Consider the following 27,870-nt stretch of genomic DNA (forward strand, 5'->3'; position numbering starts at 1 on the left):
CCTACATTTTCTGTCACTGAACATGACACGATTTCCCCTGCTCGTCCTTGACCCTGCCTCTTGAAGAGTTTATAGCCCTTGTTCTTATGTGCGATCTTTCTAACAGAGCTATCCCCTTCTAACCAAGCTTGTCTATTACATTAACCTGAGCCCTTGAAAGACCTTTCAGAAAGCTGCACCTCACATGGTGCCACCACACAAGATAAAGGGGAATCTTTCTTCTGTTCCATCACTAAAACAATAGTAGGTCTCGGTCATGCTTGACTTTTGAATTCATGGGTGGTCCAAACAAAGAATTAGGGGATAAGAAAAAGCTGAAAACTCTCTCAGACTGAACTAGACACACGAAGCATTTTTTAAAAATATGGTCTGGACATTAACAATAATAATCATTCAGGAACCGAAGCCTTCTAAAATGATCATTCTATACAATATACTAGTAATCGTTCTTCACACCCACACATATATGTATCTCTTATATGTTTCTTGACAATGGAATTATCCCCAACAGCCAAATTCACAGAGTTTTCATTTGGTAAATCTTTTTTATTACCAAATTTTAGTCTGCTATTGAAGTCACTAATATGGCCTTCAGGTGACATTATTCTCTGAAACGCTGATCATAAAGATTTTCATGGATGTTTGCAATGCCAAATGGTGGGATTTGCTAGTTCAAGGGCACAAAAGACCCAAAGCCGCGGAAAATATTTAGCCAGCAGGGTTAAAGGTCATGTGAAGGCTGTTTGAAAAGGAGAGTTGTCATCTTCTTTACAAAGACTGAATATGGGGAAGCTTCTTCTTATGTATTGTGGCTGGCCCTCCACAGGCTTTTGTATCAAATGAAAAGGCATCACAGGTTATAAGCTTTGAGGGTGTGCATTTTCACTTTTGTTCCCCAGTGGAAAGAAATAAGCTCTCCAGTTAATTATACCGTTATCCCTCTTATAAATGGATAACTGATGACGCCTGAGATAGGCACAGGCTCCCCGTGACCCGAGGTAGTTCGGATAAAGCGGTAGAAAATGAGTGAGTGAATAATGAAATTGAGGGAATGACATTATACAGTGGTGTGAAAAAGTGTTGGCCCCCTTCCTGATTTGTGTTTTTTTTGCACGTTTGTCACACTTTAATGTTTCAGATCATCAAACAAATTTAAATATTAGTCAAAGATAACAAACACGAAAGTAAAGTAACAAACACTAAAGTTAACAACATGCAGTTTTTAAATGGAGGTTTTTATTATTAAGGGAAAACAAAATCCAAACCCACATGGCAATGTGTGAAAAAGTGTTTGCCCCCTGTTAAAACATAACTTAACGGTGGTTTATCACACCAGAGTTCAATTAATCTAGTTACACCCAGGCCTGATTACTGCCACACCTGTTCACAATCAAGAAATCATTCAATTAAGACCTGACTGACTAAATGACGTAGACCAAAAGATCCTCAAAAGCTACACATCATGCCAAGATCTAAAGAAATTCAGGAACAAATGAGAAAGAAAGTAATTGAGATCTATCAGACTGGAAAGGGTTATAAAGCCATTTATAATTTTTTTTTTTTACTCCAGCGAATCAAAGCGAGAGCCATTATCCATAAATGGCGACAACATGGAACAGTGGTGAGCCTTCCCAGGAGTGGCCCGCCGACCAAAATTATCCCAAGAGATGTCACAAAAAACCCCACAACAACATCCAAAGAACTGCAGGCCTCACTTGCTTTAGGTAAGGTCAGTGTTCATGACTCCTTGATAAGAAAGAGCCTGGGCAAAAATGGCCTGCATGGCAGAGTTCCAAGACGAAAACCGCTGCTGAGCAAAAAGAACATAAAGGCTTGCCTGTGGTGGTAGTGTGATAGTATAAGGCTGTTTTGCTGCTTCAGGACTTGGAAGACTTCCTGTGATAAATGGAACCATGAATTCTGCTGTCCAAAAAATCCTGAAGGACAATGTGAGGCCATCTGTTCGTGACCCCAAGCTGACGCGAACTTAGGTTCTCCCAAATACACCAGCAAGTCCACCTCTGAATGGCTGAAGAAAAACTAAATGAAGACATTGTTGTGGCCTAGTCAAAGTCCTGACCTGAATGGCAGGTTCATGCTCAAAAACCCTCTATTGGTTAAATTACAACAATTCTGCAAAGATGAGTGGACCAAAATTCCTCCACAGCCCTGTAAAAGACTCATTGCAAGTTATCACAAAAGCTTAATTGCAGTTCTTGCTGCTAAGGGTGGGCCAACCAGTTATTAGGTTTAGGGGGCAAACACTTTTTCACACATTGCCATGTGGGTTGGGATTTTGTTTTCTCTTAATAATAAAAACCTTCATTTAAAAACTGCATGTTGTGTTTACTTGTGTTATATTTGACTAATATTTAAATTTGTTTCATGTTCTGAAACATTAAAGTGTGAAAAACATGCAAAAAAATAAATAAATCAGGAAGGGGGCCAACACTTTCACACCACTGTACTGTAGCTGCTAACTTATTACACTGGCGTTCGACAACATTAAATGTAACTACACTATATAGCCAAATGTTTGTAGACACCTGACACACCCAGATGTGATTGTTGATGATATTGTATTGTGACTGTGGGTATGTTATATTCATTCATCTACAGGAGAAGTAGTTTGATCAGACACTGATGTTGGGTAAGGAGGCCTGGGGTGCACTCAGTGTTCCAACACAAAGATGTTCAGTGGGGTTGAGGTCAGGGCTCTGTGCAGGACACTCGAGATCTTCAACACCAGCTTTGAAAAAGAAAAACCTCATCCTAACCTCACAGCACAGTAGCATTATCACACTGGACCAGGTCTGGGCATCTTAATTCCAGTGAAGGAAAATTTTACTGCTACAGCATAGACAGACGTCTTCTACACAATCATGTGCTTCTAACTTTGCTTTGGTATGACAGGGTGGCACGGTGGTTTAGTGGTTAGCTTGTTTGCCTCACACCTCCAGGGTTGGGGGTTCGATTCCCGCCTCCGCCTTGCGTGTGTGGAGTTTGCATGTTCTCCCCATGCCTCGGGGGTTTCCTCTGGGTACTCCGGTTTCCTCTGGCATCTCTGGAAAAACAAATCTCGCTGCATGTGCAGTTAGATATATGTGTGAGTGGGTCTTATTCTCCTTGACAGTACAAAAAGATTATTCAGCATGTGGTAGGCTGCCGCTGTTTTTCCTGCGAGATACAGAACAGTTGTATCAGCAGAATTACAGTGTGCTGAAGCAGCACCAGTAATTTCCAACTCCATCACAGAGCTTAGTGACTACAGCTTGTCAAAATGATCTAACCTTCTGCTCTCTGTTGCTTGGAAACTCCATTTTATATTTGATAAGCATTGTTTAAAAAAAGTTGAAGTATGTACAGTATTTCATATTTATTTATGCACAGTTAAAATTATGTATACACAGTATACAAAGAAAACTGGTAACAAAATATAAGTGCTTCTTACTACAGCATAAGATACAAAATACAAAACCAATCTGCGTGTGAATTTTTCGAAAAAACAAAAACAAAACTCTTCCTAAGTACAATTATATCAAGCAATAGATGTTTAAGTCTTGTCTAACTAGACACAATAGATCTCCTTAAATACAGCAGAGAATAAAACCAGTACACAGATACTTTCAATTAATGTTGAACCATGATCATGTGAGGAAGTTGTAGCTCAGTGATTAAGTTTTTGGCCTATTAAGGTTGTGAGTTCAAATCTCAGGGTCACCAAGCTGCCGCTCCTGGGCCCTTGAGTAAGGCCCTCAATTGCTCAGTTGTACAAATGAGATGAATGTATGTTTCTCTAAATATTGTCTGCTGAATTTTGTATTTGTCATATTTTTTTTTACATGTAAAAATGAATGTTATAATAATATAACAAATAATCTTGTACTATGGGTCAGTGTCTTTATGAGGTAGGTAAATCATCACAAAAATGCAAGCGTTTTTTTTTTTTTACCTCAGCCTTTTCAAACATGTATGTCTGTAGTCTCACCAGTAACTATCTCCTGCTGAATCATGGTACACATGATGAACCATGAGAGACCCAAGTGACAGCAAATGTAAATCAAGAGGTTTGTTTAGACTGAAAAAAAACCAAACAGTGCTATGGACCATGTCCACAATGCTTAAAAGAGTTCTTGCAAGTCTTAACAAGTCTCTAGCAAGTTTGAACTCTGCAGAAATCCAGTTCTTGGGGCTTCCTTTTGCTTGAGCAGTGGTCTCTTGGCAGGAGGAGCCCGGTTTGAGTGATACATTGTAGAGCCCTTTTCTTGAAACCTTTCCCACAGCTTCTGGAGCAAGCAGACCATTCGCCGATACTCCACATAGGGCAAGGTTCACCACACACCTTCAGAGAACTAGGCCTTTGACTGCTGTCGCAATATTCAGTTGCTTTCCCATTTGAGTCTAGACACTGGACAAGTCTTTTCTGAAATCCATTGCCACAGCTTACAGAACATTCTTCCCAGTCACTGGTAACCCAGTTGCTGGATGGTTTCTGGTAGGCTAGCTTTTTTAGTTGCACCTTGTTGGTGTCTACCAGAATGCTGTTCTGTAAATGCTTCGTCTCCCCCTTCTTTAGAATCTTCCTATTCATCATCTTGTTCAGGTAATATGAATAGCGCACACGTGGAGGTGTCATTTTCCCCACAGACAGCACTTCTATTGTCAAGGGCTGCTGGAGGGGTCTCATTGCCTGTAGCTTCTCTACAGCTGTGGAGGTTCCACTGTAGCGTAGTGTAGTGCCGTTTACAATGATGTGTCGCCCAACAGTAGACACCACGTAATTGCCGTTGAGAAGATACTGACCATGAATGTTCTTGACTGCTAAGTAGTTGTCGTCGTTGACCAAACCGCGGTAGCCACGTTGCCTGATGTCTATATTTGAAGCTCCGGCTGGTAGGGTGATCACAATGTTATATCCATGTCTAAAAACAAGAACAGCTGTTATATTTGACATCTAATGTCACACACAAATATAGTTTAGAACATGGAAACACTTAAAATGCAACGTACACAGGTTTGGTAAACACTCCGGAGAATTTCTGGCAGTTCTGGTTGTTCCCTCCACACACTCCACACTTGTCATACTTTAAGCTGGAGCTCAGCTTTCCATCACAGCCGGCTTTGATGCACTTCCCTTGAACACAGACTGCTGAAGAATCTGGGGAGCAGAGCGTTCCATCCAGGACCTGCTCACACAGAAAAAACACTCCGTCATTGCACTCTGCTTAACAAACTTAATGTCTAATGTATTTACACTAGCAGTGACTGCCTAATACAGAACACTCAGACAGAACTAAACGGTGTTACGTTATACAAAACTGGTCTTTCCGAAGGGAGGTGATTGAACATACCGTACAAGCTACTCAGCCTCAGGGAAGCACAATGGGAGTATCACTGTCTGAGAGGTTCACTCTGTAATTTGTTTATTTTCTGCTGGTTCTGACCGAAACACTACAGCTGCATATAATTCTGTCCACAGCTACTCTTTCCTTTTCCCGGCTTGCCATTGACGTAACTTATTCTGGTGCCTCTCACTTTACACATCCATATCTGACACAAATAAACTTCTACAATCAACATAAGAGTTGCCCACTTCCTCTGATACTTGAGATTATGTAATTCTTGACAGAGAATGCAGAGATAGTAATGTCCACACCTTTGGAGCCAGTACGTAAAAGTATCCTGTGCCACTGGCTCTGCAGATAAGTTTGCATCTGTCTTTTGGAGAAATTCCAGAGTATTTAGGGACCCACATTACAGAGGGTCCAAGTCTGCTGGTGTTGAGGCTGAAGTTATTGAAGGACTCGCATTGCTCCTCTCGAAAACTTTTGCCTGCCAAGTGCAGTACAACATCAGTACATTTTATAAACACAGCCAGGGTTACCACATTGCCACAAAGAAATCTAAACTTACAAGTATCCTTGTGCATGTCAGACGAGATGAAACAGACATCTTGCTTACCTGAATATTTGCATGGCTCCAGATTGCAGGAGCGATATTTTACACGCAGGCCTTGGCAGTATTTGCCCCCGTTTTCTGGAACAGGGCTGCTGCACTCCCTTTTTGCCAGCTGAACTCCTCCTCCACATGTTCGAGAACAAGATCCGTATGCTCCCCATTTAGCCCACTGTCCGTCTACCTGTGGTAGAAAACATTAAGAACCTTCATGTACAGAATGAGCTGATGTATTTCATCTCAAATTTATGTTGTTTTTACTAAAAGAAAGCATTTCTTGTTTAATACAATGTGTCATTTACAATAAACAAATTTAACAAATGTAAAAAGTACCAGAACAAGAATGACAATGATGCAAGTACTCCTAATATGACCAGCAAACCAAGAAAAAGAAAAAATAATCCAAAACATTTCCTCTGCAATTAATATTAATAGAAAAGAGGACAAAAGTAGAACATCAAACATCAAATAAACAATAATTTAAACAAAGAATGGGGGTCAGTCTGGGTTTAGACACTGCAAAGAATTGGTGGTCTGAAGGGTTTCTAAAAAAGCAGCAACTGGCATCTGAATATTAGCATTTCTGTAAGAATGTATTATCTCATTGTCTAAGATCTGATTTCCCCTTAAGTTGCCTTCTAAATATCATGGGATTTGAGTGAAACAACAAACTAGACATTCATTTAAAAACGAGATCAAACTTGCTTTTACAGTGGAATGAAATGGAGCAATATTAGAACTTTTCCATACTCTCACCGTGGGTTTCATGGTGGTACTCTTATCAGTACAAGAACCGCTGTAGCAGATCCTGTTGTTGCCACAGCTTGTGCCATCAGCCCAGGGGAAGTGGCGAGTCTGGCACACCAGCTGCCCCCTGGTTTTGCCTGTGCACCATAGCTTTGAGCAGGCTTGCATGTATGGACAGGGTCTGGACCCAGAACCAAATGCCAACTCACATTGGCGGATGAGGCTGTAGGCAGTTCCTGGAGGATCATCTGGTAATGCAAGCAGCTTCTGGGGCTTGTCCAGTAGACAGTCACCTTTAGAAACCAGACCAGGACTATGTTGAATATAGCACTTGCCCTATTAAATACATGGGAGCTATTTGTACAAATTAAAATAAGTTAAGGGCATTGCTTTAATGAGAGAGAGTGTGGTGTGTATCACAGATAACTTGTGATAAAAAGACACATTCTATGCATGCAGTATGCATTACCATGGCCAGCCTCCAGGAAGCTTGTCACAATGGCTGCACTGCAGCTGGACCAGGGACTTTTGCGATCAATCTGGATGAGAGTAGGGGACATCATGTGGTTGTCCTTTACTTTCCCAAACATCTCACAGGCCTTCACATTGTCATGTGGCATATTGAGGACATGACCTGGACATGGAAAGAGTCACTGAGATGAATTTTTTGCATTCATTTCCTATGCATTAGAAGCTGTACAGAAATAAATGTTTATCTTTGAGAATGTTCTATAACACTTGATAGCTTATTAGCAGCTCTCATCACTGTTGTCATATAGCAATATTTTGACAGTTCAGGTCAAAGCCTACATCTACAGTAGGTCCAACAATTAATGTTAAAAATTATGCAGACAAAATTTGATACCATGTATTTAACAGGTAAACATCGAAGTGAACTCATTGAGCTTACCTAACTCATGTGCTGTGGTAAAGGCTGAGGGTAGACCATCATCCTCAATAACTGAACAACTTCTTTTGGGATCACACATGGTTCCAACATCAGCCATGCCCAGAGTGTCACAGGTGGTAGCCCCACACAAGTCCTGGTGGAATTTTAAATAGCCCATAATCAGGAAGTAGAGATTTGATGTGAGACAGACTGCAAAGTCAGTGTTATTTTAAGCAGGATTTGTAGTCCCATTGAATGTACAGATGAAAGTAAGAGCTTCATTGTAGCTGAAATACCGATGTAATGTGCATCATGGGGTGTCAGCTTGGTCCTGATCAGCAAACTAGGCTGTGAATTTTACTGTCTGGCCAAATAATGAGAAGTGCAGTTCTAAATGACCAACAGGGGTGGTCAAGAATGTCTATGAAAATAAGTAGTGAAAACACAGATGATAACTGAGAGAGGAATGATCATGGCATGGCCAGCTGTTGCCTCCATGAATAAAGAATTGTTATGGTGAATGAATTAAATTGGAACTTAACTAAGGATTTTACTGAGAAAGCTTTCTTCATTATGTAGTGAAAAGCATCATGGGCAGTCTGACTAAATTGAATGGAAATGTTTTTTTTCTCATAATGTTACTGTTTTCATATTGAGATTTACATTTTCATAGCTTTGGCCATCGTCCAGCAACTGTTAAACGTTTACACACCACTCACTTGGCAGGAAGTTGAAAAAGGTTTAGTCTTATTTGTGTAATGAAAAGATCAAGAGTATTTTTTCCAGTCAGTTGGCAATATTACTGTACATACACCACACAAATCAGTGCACTGTAATACCATGGTGCTTTTTCTTTAGGATAAAAGGCTTAATCTTCCACAAGAGCTTAAGCTTAAATGCCTTACTTTTTACTATTCAACAGTAACAAGTGGCCTTGGCACATGAGTCCTGGTCAAGTACTTCAACCACTTTACTACCACTCTAGGGGAATGTAGGGGAATTCCTCTTTTTTTTTCTTTTTCTTTCTTTCTTTCTTTCTTTCTTTCTTTCTTTCTTTCTTTCTTTCTTTCTTTCTTTCTTTCTTTCTTTCTTTTCACTGCATTGTCCTGTTTTTTTTTTAAATATTTGTTCCTTTACATTTTATTTGATCCTTTATTTCAACCTCTATAATGTTCAACATTTATCTCTATGGAATAGCAATTTGTATATTCACTGCTTGTCTTGTAAACCTACTTACAGCCCATGATTACTGTACATAACATGTCTTACTGTATGTGTACTGCCTACAACTCACATATGCTGCCTACATTTTCTGAATTCATATGTATCCATGTGGTACACAAAATTGTCAAGAGTGTCTTTCACTGGAACGAAGAGTCCCAAATCTTCTCCAGCATGACAATACCCCTGAGCACAATGCACAAAGCTCAATAAAGATTGAGTTTAAGTTAAGTTTAGTCTGGAAGAACTTGAGTGTCCTGCAAAAAGCTGTGACCTCAACCTCACTGTCGGATCTCACTAATGATGTCATGACTAAATGAACACAATTTCCTACAGACACAATCCAAAATCAAGTTTAAAGCCTTCTCAGAACAGTGATTGCCTTCTCATGTGTGATTGTCAACAAATTGTCCACAAACTTTTAGGGGTATAGTATATTTTTATGTCTTCATATATTCGGTTGCAGCCCCATTAATTGTGCGCATGTCTGCATTTTTGCCAATTGCTGAGAATAACCAGTACTGATATAAAAGTGCAATTAAAAACTAATATAATGTTAATTTACACAAGTCTCTATTTTACCTTCTTTGTGAAAAGAATAGCGGTGTCCCAGTATTCAGGGTGTTTGTCATTCGCCTTGTTCAACCTTCTCTGCCAGGTGCAGAAGTTGCGCAGTGTGAGAGCAGCATTGCTGGAGATCTTGGGTCCATCCCCATCCTCATAAATCACTATTATATCCACCACTACAATGTTGATGAGATTCATGATGCTTGGATGCCGGTACAGCTTGGCGGCAACGGCCATGAGAGTCAAAAGGTAATGTTTCAGGTCATCCCCGTGGAATTTAGCCATGGACTCGTCAGCTACAATCAACACTTCCACGTATCTGGGCAGAGAAACGAACCGTTTGGCCCGGTTTGTTCCTTTCACAGCAGTCTTGGTGGCTATTTCTGCGTGCGCCTTAACGCGATGGCGCATTTGCAGAGATTCTGCTGTGCCTCGGTTCATTCCAGATGTCACCCCGCATCTCGCAGTGATGTTATGGGAAGTCCGGCGTCGTATAATGTGCGTCTTTCCAGCGATGGAGGGGAAGCTATCGACTGTTTCATTCCCTCTAACCTGGAAATAGTATTCCATGCCGTTATAAAAAAACGCACCGCGCGCTCCTCCGCACACACTGAGAGCCGCGGAGGAAGAAGGGTCCGAGTTCACATCCCCAGAATAGAAGCAGCTGCGCAGAGAAGATACTTGTGCTGTGTGTTTGTCATATACACCGTCAGGTGCGAAAAAACTAAAGTCGGGCACGACGTTTAGGTGGAAGACCTGTTTAAAAGCGTTTATTTGAAAAACCATGTCGCTGTCCGTTTTGGGTGCATTGCCAAGTTGCACAAGTTCGAAATAATCGATTTCTTGGCACGTGTATAAATTGCTAATAAGCAGGAGGTTTAAACAATAAAAAAACAACTGTACAAACATTGTTAATTAGTGCAGAGATGCCCTCCAAAATACCTTGACGAATTAGTTTTGCACTTAATTGCATGTCTTAATTCTCCTGTATCAGCGCGCTGATGACTAAGTGACCCCTGTAATCCATGGCTGTGAAGACAGTCTGTCCTCTGTCAGGTTCAATCTCTTGCGTCATACGTAAACAATTCATGCTAAAGTAAGAGTGGTTCAGGAGCTAAGAGCTGATTGGCTATTTGCTCAGCGCGCTTGAATAACTCTAAAGCTGGAGCGACATTTGGGCGTGGCCTTAACTGATGGTGCTAAATCCTAGGTGTAAATATATAATCTATTAAAAAGTGCGCATTTCTTCAGAGATTATGTAGACTATATTTGTGGTTAAACACTAGCTGCTGTATAGCAACTGAACATGGTATAACGTAAAATAATAATAATAATTACTATTTTTGTTTCAATTTTACAGTTCTAATACACATTTCTAATTTTGTTTTATTTATTTTGTATTTTGATTAATGAAGGCTTTAATATTTTGTGATAAATGCACCAAAGTGCGCCAAATGCCATCTCATGGATTCACACACAAGCTAATTTTCGCCCTCTGGTGTTAGCCTTTTGTCACCATTTCTTTGGAAAATATATGATTTATGCTTAGTTCCAGGTCTGATCGTTTATCTTGATAAGTATACATGATTAAAATAAAAGTTAACAAACAAACAAACAAATAATAATAATAATAATAATAATAATAATAATAATATAAACTGGTCTTACACAGTCACAACCTACAAACTCAAAGAAAACATTTTTAAATAAATACGCCTTCAGAAATGAAGTATTTAACCATTTTCTATATATACAGGGTATATGCAATATACAGGCACTTATGTAGTTATAATAATAATATAAATATATGATTTATGCTTAGTTCCAGGTCTGATCGTTTATCTTGATAAGTATACATGATTAAAATAAAAGTTAACAAACAAACAAACAAATAATAATAATAATAATAATAATAATAATAATAATAATAATCATAAAATCACTTTTCTCTTTTGTATAGTCAGATTTTTATGTTATATGATTTTTATGTTGAAAAAATGATTAGCCTTATAAATTTATTTAAATAATGTTATACATTTAAGCTGTGTCCCACGATGACACAGAAACCCAACAGAAACAGAAAGCTTTATCTACCACCAAAGCCAACAGAAAACCAATACCCTTGAATTATTTGCTAACCTTTGTTTTTTTTAAATAGTGTCAACACAGCTCAACAACTCAACACTGTTTCTAAGTTTGTAGCTACAAATAATATTCATTTAAATATTTCATACCATGAAGTTGAAAACCCACAAAGTTTCCTTCACTGAATATTAACAGTAGCCTGGCTCTTTAAAATTATTAGCAACTGTAATAAACGGTTGTTTTTCTGAAGACGTTTTAGGACTCTAATGGCACTTTAGTATTTGAATGTCCTTATTACCAGCCTAATAGCCTTTTTAATTAATCAATTAATTCAACTTATATTATGCGTAAATTAGACTCAAATTTACAGTCATCCAAAGCGCATCACTGAGCTCTAAGGACTGATTGCTGTAAAACTCTATACCGCCTCCTTGTGTATGTGAGCCATCATTACATCCACACATGTATCCAGCTCCTAAATCACTAGGCCATTTCTAAAATTGAAGAATGTTTGTTCTACAAAATTTGGCTCATTTCAGCTTTACAGTCTTCTAGTCTACTGGTAAACCCACACCTGTAGGTGTCTCATTCGGCTATTTGTAGACAATTAACTGCATACATTTTATTTCAGGTGACATAATAAGAAGTTAAGATAAAGAGATTTAAATAGGATTTAAATGTATATAGAAAATAATATAAGCTCTGGTGTATAAGAATGACTTGACTTAAGAAGAACTAACAAACTCATAACAGCTCTTCTGGGGGACGAGAGGAACAGCCTTAGATTTTATACTGGACCAGCAATGTGAGTGGGAGGAGAGACAGTTTCAGAGATTAAAAATAGCCCCTAATACCTCTTCTTTTTTTCTTCAGCAGAGTAGGACAGTATAAAGAGCGCCTGTTTAGTGGACACAGAGTGCACTAAGGCGCAGACTAAACAGAGCGCTCATAGCCTTACTAACTCTATATAGTGTAGGCTTGTGTCCTCTATAGTCAAGGTATGTGGACAAAACAGGAATATAACATACTGTAAGTCTTCGCCGATGAAAGCACAAGCTGGATAATTTGTTCGTTCATTTTAGAAAATTTTTTTAATCAGCAGCAAGTCGCAGCGGATAAACCGCAGGATAAATTACGCGCAGCACAAAGTGCGTCTAAATCTCTTGACTAAAGGATAAAATGTGTCCGTGGTATTCTGTTGTATTTTTAGCTGCTTATGCGTTCAGTGGAACTGCTTCCGAGGGGCTTGAAGCAGAGGAGATCCTGCCTGTCCGTTTAACGGGACGCACCGGGAGACGCGCAGCGAAAAGTAATGAAGATCATCAGAGTTTTATATTCACAGCTTTCGGACGCAGTTTTACACTGAATCTATACCCAGACACCAGCTTTATATCCCCCTCTATGACAGTGTATCATGTCAGAGCGAAGGATATATCTGCAGCCGTACCAGAAAGACAGGTGTCAGTTTCCGACCTAACAGATGTGAACAAGAGTAAAACTGCAACAGCTGGATCGGATCTGCGACGCTGTTTCTTTACAGGAACTGTGAACTTTGATAATGATTCAGTGGTGTCTGTAAGTCTCTGTCACGGCATTGTGGGATCGTGGGTTTGGGATGGAGATGAGTACCAGATCAAACCCAAGCGATTTGTCACTGGGACGAACGAGAGCACCATCGACAAGCCACATGTCATCACAAGACAACAAGTAACCAAAACACTTGCTCAGATAGATGCTGGAAGTTCCCCGGTTTCAGGGAAACCCAGCAGGATCAGCTCAGGGTCTTCCAGACGCAGACGCTTTGTCTCTGTGCCGAGATTTATTGAGACTCTGGTGGTGGCGGACGCTTCAGTGTCGAGCTTCTACGGTGGAGACACAAAGGCGAGTTGACTGAGACACGCATGAGAATGCATCATTTCAGAGATTATTTCATAACTCTTTTTACACACGTGCTACGCTATTGCATGTCTTATCTTGGGTTACATCTGACATCAGTGGATCAAATAAAACGATGGGGTCAGAGATAGAGGAAATTTCTTATACATTCAAATAAATACATATAAATGTGTTCAGTCATAGTATTTATGGAAATCCAGACCAACACCAGTAAACGTCTGAGATCTAAATGTTCAAACTAATCCAACACTAAAATCACCACTATCTCCACAAACAGGCTCCTCATTTACATGTTCCTGCTTAAAGAAACTTTAATGACTGACATAAAATTATTATTGATATGATCTAAGTGAAGTGTGTACTGAAACCTAAGTCAGGATTTGTATTTGTTCTGTACGTGTTGAGAAATGATTAAGCTGCAGACTTTTTTCCAGCAGAAAATATTATGATAATCCCAGAAGGGCAGAAATCGTCCTAAGTGAGTTTTGCAGATTATATGCAATAGTGTAAATGCATGTGCCATCTGTTCAGAGGGAAAGCATAATGTAGATTCAGGGTTAGTCTCACTGAATTGGCAGGCAATTAGCTTTGTTTTTTAAAGAAAATATTCACTGGCACTAACCAACTTTGTATTGTGCATTTTCCAGCTATCTGAGAGGTCTGTTGAAATTAGCCTACTGTCTCTTGCATTGATTTTTCCCCCCTCGTTTTTTAATTTAAACAAGCTTTTTTAAGTGATTCATGTGTATTCCATGCTGAAAGATGATGCGGCTGGAAGATTATTTTGGCATTTAAAACTGTAGATGACTTCATCTGATTAAATGTGTATTTAATCCCAAAAAAGTAAAATGCTTGTAAATAGATATGATTTGACACATGAATCAAAAGCATTTTTTTAAAACAAACTTTGCAGTCGTGATTAATACAAAGTCTATTTTCTTTCTTTTAACAGCACTATGTCTTAAACCTGGTGTCCATGGCTGCTCAGATTTACAAGCATCCCAGCATTAAAAACTCTCTGAGCATGGTGGTAGTGAAGTTGCTGATAGTAGAAGACAAGGAGGTTGGACCGTCTGTCTCTAGTAACGGAGGCTTGGCACTGCGTAATTTCTGTTCTTGGCAGCAGCAGTTCAACCCATCCAGCCAGAGACATCCTGAGCATTATGACACTGCTCTGCTAATCACCAGAGAGGTGAAAAAAATCTAGATCTAACTCTTTTAAATCCAGACTATGCTTTTTAAGTAGTGATGCACGCTTGCTACTGTGCTGGGCCTCTGTAAGGTGTAGACATGTGAATTTGATTAATAAGCTGTGTCCTGTCCAGCTGTGATTTAATTTATGTGTGGCTTGGTCTTGTGGTGGGAAAGGGGTGGAAAAGATTCCAGACATGTTATTAGGACCCTGTTTAGTTACCACATTGTTAAACTTTGTCACTTGATTAGGTTGCTGTCTGTCAGAAATATTTCGTTTTTTCACAATATTAGGAAAATAAAACATGTTTATTTCCCATCATTATGAAGAGTCAAAACATAAATCTGTTCATTTTGTTCCTTCAAGGACATTTGTGGCCAGCAGAGTTGTGACACACTCGGCATAGCTGATGTTGGGACCATGTGTGACCCTAAAAGGAGCTGTTTTGTTATTGAAGACAATGGACTACAGGCGGCCTTCACGATAGCTCACGAATTAGGTGTGTATATATTAAAGTCTTCTAACAGAGACCTACTTTTTTTACTCTTTACAAAGAAATATGTCTACAAAACCCTACTGAATGTTATTGCGTCCATGAATCAATCATTTCATGTCATGGCATCCGTTAATTATTCATTTTTCTTTGTAGGCCATGTGATGAGCATGCCTCATGACGACTCCAAGAACTGTGAGAGGTATTTTGGAAATCTGCCCAAGCACCATGTTATGGCTCCAGTTTATACCAGCTTCAAAAAGAAGTCTCCCTGGTCCCCTTGCAGTGCATTCTACATCACAGAGTTCTTTGACAATGGCCATGGTGTGTACTGTATATACAATGATAAAATATCTACAATCCCTGGTAGAATTACAGGTTTGAGTTTGTGATGTAAAAAAAATACCAAAACTATTTCCATCCTCAGTGTGTCATTACAGTGTTAAAATCCAACTCGAAAAACATCAAAAACCTTTTTAGTTAAAAATGACAATATCTGGGGTGGGGGGTGGGGGGTGGATCAGTGGTTAGCACGTTTGCCTCACACCTCCAGGGTTGGGGGTTCGATTCCTGCCTCCTCCTTGTGTGTGTGGTGTTTGCATGTTCTCCCCGTGCCTTGGGGGTTTCCTCCGGGTACTCCGGTTTCCTCCCCCGGTCCAAGGTTGATTGGCATCTCTGGAACGTAGTGTAATTGTCCGTAGTGTGTGAGTGAATGAGAGTGTGTGTGTGCCCTGCGATGGGTTGGCACTCCGTCCAGGGTGTATCCTGCCTTAATGCCCGATGACACCTGAGATAGATTTTTATTTATTTATTTTTTTGGCAAAAACATTCTAGATCCATCAAATTTTAAAGAAACTCCTTTGTCACCCTACAAATTTTTGTTGGACTCAGGTCTGGGCACTGGCTTTGTCATTTAAAAATGTTGATCTTTTGGTTAAACCACTCCTTTGTTGATTTGGATATATACTTTGGGTCAAAATTGTGCATAAAGATAAAATTCCTTCTTCTCTTCAGATCAATAGCAGACACCTGAAGGTTGTGCACTGAAATGCACCGGTACTTATAGCTAAAGTATACCTTTTGGTGATTTCGTAGCGGTGCTCAATTTTCACTATTTTCCGATGTTCCATGATACATCTAATGTTATCGAAACTCTTTTATACCAATCTCCTGATTGATATGTTTCAACAAGTGAGATACCATGCATGCTCTGTAAACTGTTTGTGGACCAGGAATTCAGAGGTCTATGTTAGTCTGCCTAACATCAATATACCAAATAATTTAAAAGCAGTGAATATTAAAAACTATTAAAGCAAACGTTTTTTTTTTCATCATCGACTGTACTGCTGAACTATTATATATTTGTTTATCATTTATTTATTTATTAGTCTAGCATAGAAGCAAAATCTAACATTAACATTATTGTGTCTTAGAAAAGGAGAGCAATAAGAGGCCTGAATCTGAACTTTGCAGGAGCTAATACTGCACTTTTTCTCTGAGGGAACATAATGGAAAAAGGAAGTTGAATCTCCAACAAAAATATCTTGCTCTATATATAATACAGTTACATGGAATAGAAGCCTAGACAAAACCATATGACTCTATGAGAATTCTATTTATATTTAAAAGCTAATCTCTAATATTTAATCTCTTATACTGTAAGAAATCATACTAGTTCTTCCACTGAGTAACTGTCTCTGTAGTACTGATGTCATATATTTCATGAATTGTTTGCTTCCCTCCTACTTTACTGTAGCGTTTGAGGTTGGCAGTCATCTCTCATGTGGCTCTTGCTCTCATTTGGATTTCTCTTCTTAGCTCACTCGTCCAGATGTGCATTCCTGCAGGTCTCCCTAAACGTCAGCAAAGGGAGCCAGACGTTCCTACTATTACACAATACACGTCTCTTTAGATTTACAGTGCTCTTTTTTCCTCACTCACTGCTTATTAACAGGAGACTGCTTACTGGATGCCCCTGAGAAGATTTTGCCCTTGCCCACGGAGTTGCCCGGTCTGATTTATGGCCTGGACCACCAATGCCAGCAGATCTTTGGAGAAAATTTCTCACATTGTCAAAATGCCTCTGCTGGGGATGTGTGCAGTCAGCTTTGGTGCCAGGAGGATGGTCAGTCTCTGTGTACCACCACAAATGGGAGTTTGCCCTGGGCAGACGGCACAGATTGCGCCTCTAACCGGAAGTGCTTGGATGGTGTTTGCACTATGTCTGCGGAGGTAATAGAACCAAAGGTAAGTAATAATAATAATAATAATAATAATAATAATAATAATAATAATAATAATAATAATAATCTAATATGTAAAATTTACTTAATATTCTTTGTTTAATCACAAGAACTTTGTAGAACACGAGGTGCATAATGTCCACATTTGAAATGAAGCTGCACACAATGTGATATTGTTTTTGTGAGTTGTTGTTATTGGCTTTGTGTGGCTGCAGGAGGTGGTGGATGGAGGCTGGGGACAGTGGGGAGAGTGGAAATCTTGCTCTCGCTCCTGTGATGGAGGAGTAATGTTCTCGTATAGAGAGTGTGATCAGCCAGCTCCACAAAATCAAGGGAAATACTGTGAGGGTCAGAGAGTTCAGTATCGCTCCTGCAATACACAGGCCTGTGAAAGCAGCCATGGTATGTTACATGCTACACAGTAGTTCACTATGTTCAGGTCTTCAAATGTTAAATGTTCTGCAATGACATGGTGCCAGTATTGGTAATGCTGTCAAGCTCAGCAAATTTGCTAACTATTAATAAGGTAACAATGCTGTTTTTAAGAGAATAATGTAATTCACTTTGGTAGGAAACTTGGAAACACTGATGGAGTGAGCTAGTACTGCCTTGCATAGTTCTGTTTTGTATAAATAAATTCTTGTTTTAATTACAGGAAAGAGCTTCCGTGAAGAACAGTGTGGGAAATATAACAATCCCAATCACTTTGATATTCATGGAAATGTCAAGCAATGGATACCAAAATATGCTGGTGTATCACCACGGGACCGATGCAAACTCTTTTGTAGAGCAAGAGGCAGCAGTGAATTCAGAGTGTTTCAAGCCAAGGTAAGAACCCAGCCCTGACTTTATTTTGATGATAAAGATATCTGGGATTCATACTTATTTTTAAATTAGTTACTAGTATCATTGTTTTAAGGTCAAAGCCTTAACTTCTTAACTGTAGGTCATTGATGGAACAGCATGCAGTCCAGATTCCACATCAATCTGTGTCCAAGGCCAGTGCATTAAAGCTGGCTGTGATCTCCAGATTGGCTCCAATAAGAAGCTTGACAAGTGTGGTGTGTGTGGTGGGAACGGCCTTAGCTGCCGGAAGATATCAGGCTCATATAATAAAATCCTGTAAGACCAATAACCTTTATGTTTAACCTTAAAGTCAGTGCTGTGATTATAAACAATTGCAAATCAATAATTTAAGCTCTTCTATTTTCAGCCATGGGTACAGTGATATTGTAACAATACCAATAGGTGCCACCAATATTGACATCAAGCAGCGGAGCCTCAAGGGCAAAAAGCATGATGGAATCTATCTAGCTATTAAAAGAGAAAATGGTGAGTATATCTTGAATGGCAACTTCTCTGTGTCCACTGTCGAACAAGACATTCCTGCTAATGGGGCTGTGCTCAAGTACAGTGGCTCAGCATCCATCTTAGAACGGATCCAGAGCTTTCGCCAACTCAAGGAAGCCGTCACCATCCAGCTCCTGTCCATCTCTGGAGAGACCACACCAGCAAAAGTCAAATATACATTCTTTATCCCAAAAGGCATCTATTTTGGTAAACCAAAAGAGGGAAAGACATCTGTCCATCCTTTCGGTGTTCCACAGTGGGTAGTAGGAGAGTGGTCAGAGTGTTCCAAAAGCTGTGGTTCAGGATGGTCTCGGAGAACGGTGGAGTGCAAGGATAATGCTGGCTTTTACTTTAACCACTGTGACAAAGACTTCAGACCTGCTGACATCAGGCCCTGTGCAGATCTTCCATGTCCAATGTGGCAAATAGGTCCATGGTCATCATGTTCTCGAACATGTGGTCATGGGGAACGCCATCGCAGTGTGGACTGCATTGATTTCACTGGGAAGGTTGTTGACAAAGCAAAGTGTGATTCTTCCAAGCAACCCAACCCAGTGTTCGGAGAATGCATGTACCAAGAGTGCTAAATAGACCTAAGCAAACTTTAACTTTAGACCTGTCCATAAGGGCTTAATTCCAGCATGGTTTGGCGATTCATATCAACATTAATACATTAATCTAGCTCATTAGTTTTATACCAAGTTTAGAAGGTTTTTTACAAGCTGGTAAAGCACCAAACTGTGCTGGACTCCAGCCATCTGGGATCTAGTAGAATGACAGAAGAATAATAAAAAACAAACAAACTACTAACCTCCTTGACGAGGCTTTGAAGCAAAGCAGGAAAAGCTTAGTTGTAGGATGAAAAATTAAACCAGTCCAAATGACACGGCTTTGGCCTGTTGGAATGAAGTGTTGTTTCCAACATTTATTTAAAACCACTATTGCTTTATTTCGAGTAGAAATCTACCTCAATATATTTAATCAGCATCCTCTTTACTGGTTGTTTCCCATGCAGCTACAAATCATTACAGATCAAATTTATCAGTATTAAATAAATCATAAATATCAGAAATCTATCCTTGGAATTCATAATTTTTTTAAAAAAAAGTTTAAGTTAGATCTGACTGTCATTTATGTCATATAACAAACTCACCAACAATCTGTCAAATTAATGACAGTTGAATTCATTTCTTATTACGTCTTAAAATGTGTTCGCAATACAGTTTTTGTCCAGAGCTAGTAGGATTGTTGTGATCTGTTCTAAGAATAGTGAACTGATGATGAAGTGTATTTTGATATAAAAGAGTCTATATGGCTTTTCCATCTTTTTTCTGTAGTAATTTAAACTAAGAATTGTTTAGTCGTGTATGTGATGATGCATTTTCTGAAGATCTGTATTACTCCAGGAGTGTTCAACCGTTTCTGCATTGTCACATGATGTTAACTTCATATGAGCATTCTAGTTGTGTATATTACATGTATTAAACATATCGGAAAACAGTAATATATATTATCCCTTCAGTGAAGGTCCATGCTATTTTATTATTTCAGAAAATCTTCATAGAGTTATTATTATTATTTTTTAAGTGTATATGTTTTAAATGGAAACAAAATAAAAAGGTTATTTCTTGTGTCTGGGTTTTTTCTGGCTTTAATATACGAGATATGGGTGGACATAAACTAAAAGGTCAAAGGTATGTGGACACCTGACACATCCGGGTCTTCCCTAAACTGATGCCACAAAGCTGAAAGCAGATAATTGTCTCAGAAGACTTTGTATGTTGTAGCCCCTGTTCACAAAGTGAGCTTCATGAAGACATGTTGTGTTAATAATGGTGTGGAAGAACTTGAGTGTCCTTCACAGAACCCTGACCTCGAATCCCACTGAACACCTTTGCGATGAACTGAAACGCAGACTGAACCCCAGCATTCATCACCTGACATCAGTGCCTAATGCTTTATTGGCTGAATGATCACACTCCAAAATCTAGTGAAAAGCCTTCCCAGAATTGTGGAGGGTATAGGTTATTGTAAGAGCAAAGAGGGACAACACCTGAAGTAGGATGTTCAGCAAACACATATGGATGTGATGGTCACATATTCACAAACATTTGGCCATGTAGTACTGTAAATGTTAAGATTGTGTCCATTGAGTTTATCTTCTATGTTTCATGTTTTTCATTGCTGTATAATCACATCATTGTGTCATGGATCTATTTCTCACAACAATGACACCGGGGGGGCACACGGTGGCTTAGTGGTTAGCATGTTTGCCTCACACCTCCAGGGTTGGGGGTTCGATTCCCCAATGTGTGTGTGTTTGTGTGTGTGGAGTTTGCATGTTCTCCCCGTGCCTCGGGGGTTTCCTCCTGGTACTCCGGTTTCCTCCCCCGGTCCAAAGACATGCATGGTAGGTTGATTGGCATCTCTGGAAAATTGTCCATAGTGTGTGATTGCATGAGTGAATTAGAGTGTGTGTGTGCCCTGCGATGGGTTGGCACTCCGTCCAGGGTGTATCCTGCCTTGATGCCCGATGACGCCTGAGATTCGGAAGTTCGGATAAGAGGTATTAAATGAATGAATGAATGAATGGACAATGGCACCCAAGATATTACGTCATTTATGTCATTATAATGGCAGTTAAATAATAAAAGTTTCATTATTTGCTATTTAAGTGCTAGTTAAAATAGAAGAATGAGACATGCTTGATAGAGACAGTGCATTTTTTATTGCCACAGATTGCCCTGCTTTCTAAATGCTTGTGTTTTTTTCTACACTCTGTCACAATTCATCTCCTCGAACTTTGTAAAATGAAGTAACACCGATAGAGGGCTATGTGAAACTTTACCAGAATGCCTCTGAGGAGGAGACACATAGCTGAGAACAGCTGTGGTTCATCCTGCAGTGGGCTAAACATTTGGCCATGACTGAGGTGCATCTGCAACACTACTTATATAATCTTCAAATCTAACATTTTCAGCAATTAGTTTCCAACACAGAAATGCTTTCAAATCAACAGACATACAGTAACCTTCTTTTATGGTTCACATTAAAGAATCAGTATTCATGACAGCAACGATTTTCTAGGAAATATTGTATCTCTGTCTTCAAATCACACACAAAGGCTTTCTCTATTGGTGTGAATATAAATCTCTCACTTAGTGCTGCTGGGCTTAGTTACATAATCTTTGTTCTTGTTCCATTCTCCACTACAGAGATACATGTTTTGTTTGGTGTCCTGTGAATGGTGCAGTAATGAGAAACATGCCTTATTAAAACAACAGGGCCACTGTTAATTATCAGCTGAACCTGGAGCCTCCTGAATTATACTGTACTTAAATGCTTAGGCCTGACATTTATAAAGTTCTGCTTTACGCACGGCAATGTTCCATTATTTCTTTCAATACATTCTGTGGTTTGAGATACTTTAGTGAAAAATGAAAATGGTGACATTTACTGTGAGGAACAGTGACATTTACCTTTTCCCCTGCTGAAGCCTGGGAAATTGCAATGGCAGTAATTTATTGCATCTGAGGGTACTGGAGAACACTAGGTAAGCAGGAATTTAGTTAGTTTTGTCATCAGTATACTGTATATGATTATCTTATAGAATTTTAGATGATTTACATTTTTGTCATTTATATATTTTAAGAATCTCTCTCTCTCTCTCTCTCTCTCTCTCTCTCTCTCTCTCTCTCTCTCTCTCTCTCTCTCTCTCTCTCTCCCCCACCGTCACCACAATTTCCCCACAGACCGTCACACTAGTCATGACATTCATGTACAACATGATCCTTCTGTAGATTTGTGGAAAAGGTCAACTTTGGACTGAATACAGAAAATATTCTAACTGTACAACCCTGAGTAAAGTTCTATATAACAGTCTGACTCAGTAGAGGCAGGGCTCTGTCTCCTTCATGTTTAACATCAGCTTTATCCCACATTCCTTCAAGCAAGTTCAGTGACGTAATGACAGTCATGATTAGTAGATGCGTAAGAATGCAGTGAGTAAGTGTGAATAGGCTGAGTGCCCAGTGTTCCATGAGTAAACTTTCACAGGGACCGTGACCTGGTTAAAATGCGTCACTGGGGAAAATGAATGAATAAATGAATGAATGAATGAATAACCAAATGGGGATAGGCAGCACACACATTTACATTACATAACTGAGTAATATAAGTGAAGTGACTCAGGAACACACATTAAAGAACATCTGTATGAAATATCAGTGGAGGTTTATTAAATACTACTTTTATACATTTACAAATGTTTTTCTCAGATTTTCAGATACACTCTTAGATTTTCTTGGCGCACTGAGAGTCTCGAATTGACGTCAGTCTTCAAGTTGGTGACATTTTTACAGAAAGAGCCCCTTTTTTGGATGTAGTCAGGAGTACAAGGCAAAGTAAGGGAGTGAGAGTGTAACACGATTCCAAGTACTTAGCTAGAGGAATATTTCCACTCTAAAAGGAGGAGTGGAATGTGTACTGGCTGTTCTCTATTGATAACAAGACGAGTGAGACAAGGGGAGGAGATCATACTGTAATTTATCATTTGTCTTTTACAGAACCATCTCCAAACCCCAATGAGACTAGATTAGCTATTTTCCCTGTGGTCACTTAATCTCTATATGTCCAAATCCACACAATATGCACTTTATTAGACTAAGATAATTATACAAAGTGCTAGATTTACTCAAATAAGGTTAATGCTGTATTTTATATACTTTCAGAACCTTCAAAGAACAGATTTCCAAGTCATAATGGTTTAACTTTTTTTTTTTTAAAACAGAAAGCTCTTTAGAAAGAGAGAACTTTAAAGTGTTATTATACAGTCCTCCGCCAGAGGGCAGCACAGTCATGTGAACTAAAACCTATAGGCTCTCATTCTTTTACTGAACAGACCTGATTAAATAAATACATAAAAAAAGTTAACCTCCAACAATTTGGCAATAATCCATCATATGTGGATGCTACTCTGAGAGGTGGAAAGGTGCTAACTGACATTTAACCTAAAGCTATAACAAGTTAAAACAGGAACAGCTTTGAACATTTTTGGAAACTCAACTTACCTTTTTGGCTCAAGGCAAATGATCAACTTCAGGTCAGATTTATGAATGAAACAAGACAGTTGATGTTGTTTCCTCATTAGTTTCAGAATGAAGAATGAAGTCATGTAATGGTTGTCATTATGCCAAGTTTAATGTGTACATTAAACTGATGTATGTACCAATTAAATGCGAGCCAACAATCTGTTGCACTTTACATGCAGTAAAATATTATTGAAAAAGACATGCCAAGGCTTTTTAAAACAAAAATGTCTTTTTTTTATTCATTTTACTCAAACTTTATCTTACATTTAAAAAAAAAACAAGCTGAACAAATTCACAGCCAAAACAAACCTTTTTTCCTTCTCTTTTGAATTTACAAAGAGAACAAGTAGACTTTCAAATCCAACCTATAACATACTGGGTTAATCTAAACAACCCAAACTAACCATTACAATACCCCCAAAGAATTATGTAAGTTCTATTTTGTTTTGTAAATCTTTTGTATTTATAATTTGTTTAATGATCAAAACTTTATGTTTTACTACAGTATAATTGACTTAGTGCTGTGTTCAGACTAATGTAGAATATGTTTGCTATTCACTGTCTCAATCAGTACGATTCTTAAAACAAATGGCTAAAAGGAGCTACGTAGGATTCGTCCGTGATGTTGCTATGCTTTCAGTGTCCTCTCCTCTTTAATCTAGAACACGGATGCAAATATTGGAAAAACGTCCTGCCATTTATTTGCATTTAAACAAATTGCTGATGGTCATTTCAAAAGCTGCCTACTCATTCAGCTTTGATGGAAAAATCACATTTAGACTTAAGATCTGATGTCTTGGGTACAATGATCAAATTCTGTTCAAGTTTTGAAGTAGACACTGCCATTTTGCTGGAATAGTGACTTGGCCTTAATAATACTCTCAACTCAAGCAAACCTGATCTGCAACATGGAAGCAGGTAAGCTAACCTACCATATCACTTGTCAGTGAGCTAAAGGAAATAATTTAGCTTGGGAGGTCAAGATATTGTGTGTTAATGCAGTCTATGGCTGAGTTATAGGGATTTTTGTCATTTGGTCCATATACTGTATAGTACTGAAAGTGTATCTCTTGTATAGTATTATTCTGTCAATTGTACTTCCTTGTCTTTTCAATTATATATATATATATATATATATATATATATATATATATATATATATATATATATATATATATATATAGCTAAAATAGAGAAAACAGTGCTCAGCTTACTAAAGAACTTAACACTTTGAGGCAGGGGAGATACTGAAACACATCATAGACTCTGCAGTTCATTCATAAATCTGTGGTCTTTTACATAATACTACTATGCTTTTTGCATGCAATTTCCTATCTCAGAGCAATTTTAAATTGCAAATATAACATCTGTTGACAGATATTTGCTACCCAGGAATGTTATTCCAAGTCACTTATAATACAAACTAAGAGAATATATAACAGTAAAACAGTTGTAATGAAAGTAGTTTGTAACTCATCCCACCAGATGATCTACTTGTCTTTTACCCTTAAATGTTACTCAGATGCATCTTTTGAACTTTCTGTGACTCATATAGCAGATTCTTCTGTGAGTCAGATCTTAAGTAGTGCTAGATTTACTATAGGCCTGGTTTTCTCACTGATCAAAACTTGCCTAAAGTTCCTGACTGACAGGTAAACTCCCACAGGCACAGTACACAGTACATTTTATTATCGGAATGTTACCTGTGAAATCTCAGGCAAAAGTATGTGTATAGTTCACTCATGAATCATCTACAGAAACTATTTTCTGGGCAGAATATCATGAACTGCTGATAGATGAGTTTGAGCTTTGTCAGCATTTTTACCGAAAATACATTTAAGAAGCAGAGCATAATTTTTTTCTATTATTATTATTATTTTTTTTTATAACTTTCATTTTTTGAACATTCTTTGTTCATTCAAATATACAGAATACAAAATTTTAATTTTGTCTGCCACTTGCAAGATTTTAATTCTGATGGCCAAAGACTTTTTAAAGAGCAACATTTCTAGTTTATTTAAATAATACATAATATTTATGTATTCATTTTCTGATGAGACAGTGTCAAGGCATTTAATGTTGTGATGTTGTGATGTCTTTTCTTTTCACAGAGTACTCCAAGCGAGTGTATCAGGGAGTCCGTGTCAAGCATACTGTCAAGGATTTGCTGGCTGAAAAGAGATCACGGCAAACCAGTGGCCCACGTTTTGCTGTAAGTTCAACATCTAATATGTTGGGCCATTTAGCCTAAAGCTGAAATTCAGTCTGTGACAGCGGTCCCATGCACGTTCTTCTTTATTGCATGCAAACAGTCAGTTAAAACAGTTGGTATGGCTATCTGGTAACATTATGCATGGCTTTGCACTTTTATTTGCCCACGGGATTATCGTTGTATTTTAATGATTCTTGAGTCTTTGGTTCTAGGTATATGCCTTTTTCAATCTGGCTCCTTTCTCCATCCCGTGTGGTAATGTAAAGCCCATCAGCAAATACCAAAACATAAGCAATAAGTAGCTAAAAGGAACAGGGCAATCACATGTGCTTTCACAATGAAGGCAGCAACAATAACCAACAATGAAAATGGTCACGAACACCATGCCACAGCAAGTTAAGCTGCCGTTTTGGTCTGTGGTCTGCCTATGCAAAGTCAAAGTCTCGCACACCTGCCCAGTAATATTGTTCTTCCTGCAGACCACAGACAAGTCTGCCATTGTTGCCCCAGACAGACTAGAATAAGGCTTTTTGACTTCTTGCTGCTGCAGCAACGCCAGCCTTTCATGGATAAGTCCTCACTATTGTTTCTCAGTGGAGCCGATTCTGTTTGCATTGCCATCTTAACTTTGGATTCATTCACGCAGTATAAGAAAAGAAAGCTGAAATACAAGCACACAAAAAACAGGTTACTTTGCGCACAGCAACGCATGGCACGGCAGCACACGCATCATGCATAGGCATGAATCAACATCTCGCCACTGATTTTCTTTTAAAGCCACAAAATGTCACCTGTAAAAAAAGATGTCAGCAAAATTCTCTTTAATTACAAATATGATACTTTAAATTTCTTCCTTGAAAACAATCAGCAATTCTTAATGTAAAGTATTTTAGTACATTTCTGTACGTTTGTGGTGAGGATCATGACAACTGTAAAATATATATATAGAGAGAGAAAATGTTTTAATTTAATCTTTTTTTATAAATATCACTTAAATTTAAATGTTTTTCTTTTTATGTTATTTAATAAATAAAAATGTAGCTGCAAATATCTGGAAATATCCAAGTGTAAATGTGGTCATAGAAATAAAATCATGCATTAAAAAAGGGGGAAACATTAATTTGAGCAAATCCAAGACAACATAAAAGTTGTTTGAGTTTCAGCTGGCTTTTGTGAAGTCTGTGGGCTTTTTATTAAAAAGAAGAGACAGACTGTCTACAGGTGTAAACAATGTTTCAGGTCTAAACTTGACACACAGCAAAGGGAGGCACTTGCCACACTTGCTCTCTGAGTATAATAGCAACAGAAGAAGAGTTAAATAGCTGGATCTCTTATTGTATAATCCATGCTGAGCATGAGCCTTAGCCTTTCATAACTATGAACTACAAATTTGAGCATTTGGGTAATGGGTTTTATATTGAGTAATTACTATTTCATGCATTTTTTGGTGGCATAATAAAAAGATTACTTTATTATGAACCGTTTGAAATAAACTGTACAATGCAAAAGTCGGGAAGGATGCCTTCAAAAATAATGAAATGAAATGTTTTCTTTTATTTTTCTATTATATATAAATATTTCTAGTATATATAAATATCTTAATTACAAATATCTTCTTTAAACCGCACTAAACTGAACAGAATAATCTTGCCTTTTAAAACACATCAGTAGTCTCACTTTGTAAAGCTTTATTGTAAATCTAGGAGAATCTGCTGCAGATCATATGGAGGCTTTTGACTGTCATGCTTGTTTTTTCAGATAAATCCTTGAAGCCAGCAGTGTTTTTTTTTGTCTGAACAGTGGGCTATGATGTAATATATTACTTTCTTTACTGAAGTGCAAATATGTTTCTGTAGTGTTTCATTTTGGTTGTAAATGTAGGATTGGAAAAGCAAAGTGTTTTTTTTTTTTTTACAGTAAAATCTAAGAC

General features: G+C 38.3%; 2 protein-coding genes across 2 annotated transcripts in view; one reads left to right on the forward strand and one right to left on the reverse strand.

Annotated features, from left to right (window-relative positions):
• Nucleotides 1–3,380: 3,380 nt before the first annotated feature.
• Nucleotides 3,381–10,450, reverse strand: LOC113658907 (A disintegrin and metalloproteinase with thrombospondin motifs 15). The gene is made up of 8 exons (XM_027171399.2): nt 9,395–10,450; nt 7,613–7,745; nt 7,172–7,336; nt 6,712–6,995; nt 5,962–6,139; nt 5,657–5,832; nt 5,011–5,186; nt 3,381–4,922 (listed from the first exon to the last, which is right to left on the reverse strand). The coding sequence occupies exons 1-8, from the start codon at nt 10,286–10,288 to the stop codon at nt 4,154–4,156; spliced, it is 2,775 nt and encodes a 924-aa protein (XP_027027200.2). The 5' UTR covers nt 10,289–10,450; the 3' UTR covers nt 3,381–4,153.
• Nucleotides 10,451–12,340: 1,890 nt separating this feature from the next.
• LOC113658908 (A disintegrin and metalloproteinase with thrombospondin motifs 8) overlaps nt 12,341–27,870 on the forward strand; it is a 22,213-nt gene continuing 6,683 nt past the window's right edge. Inside the window, exons 1-10 of the mRNA XM_027171400.2 lie at nt 12,341–13,345; nt 14,313–14,552; nt 14,919–15,051; nt 15,202–15,369; nt 17,000–17,292; nt 17,504–17,690; nt 17,944–18,116; nt 18,235–18,410; nt 18,502–18,620; nt 25,840–25,940. Of these exons, the coding sequence (XP_027027201.1) occupies nt 12,644–13,345; nt 14,313–14,552; nt 14,919–15,051; nt 15,202–15,369; nt 17,000–17,292; nt 17,504–17,690; nt 17,944–18,116; nt 18,235–18,410; nt 18,502–18,620; nt 25,840–25,940 (2,292 nt within the window). The 5' untranslated portion in view covers nt 12,341–12,643. The remainder of the gene's footprint in view (nt 13,346–14,312; nt 14,553–14,918; nt 15,052–15,201; nt 15,370–16,999; nt 17,293–17,503; nt 17,691–17,943; nt 18,117–18,234; nt 18,411–18,501; nt 18,621–25,839; nt 25,941–27,870) is intronic.

This window comes from Tachysurus fulvidraco, chromosome 11 (assembly GCF_022655615.1).
Source record: "Tachysurus fulvidraco isolate hzauxx_2018 chromosome 11, HZAU_PFXX_2.0, whole genome shotgun sequence".
Taxonomy (NCBI): Eukaryota; Metazoa; Chordata; class Actinopteri; order Siluriformes; family Bagridae; genus Tachysurus; species Tachysurus fulvidraco.

What these genes read in the sequence shown, in the direction of transcription:
- LOC113658907 (XM_027171399.2), bottom strand. Translation starts at nt 10,288, where the DNA reads ATGTTTGTACAGTTGTTTTTTTATTGTTTAAACCTCCTGCTTATTAGC. An exon ending in CTTCCTGGAGGCTGGCCATG is followed by an intron (nt 6,996 to 7,171) that starts GTAATGCATACT and finishes TGGTTTCTAAAG; the next exon opens with GTGACTGTCTACTGGACAAG. An exon ending in GTACCACCATGAAACCCACG is followed by an intron (nt 6,140 to 6,711) that starts GTGAGAGTATGG and finishes TTTCTACCACAG; the next exon opens with GTAGACGGACAGTGGGCTAA.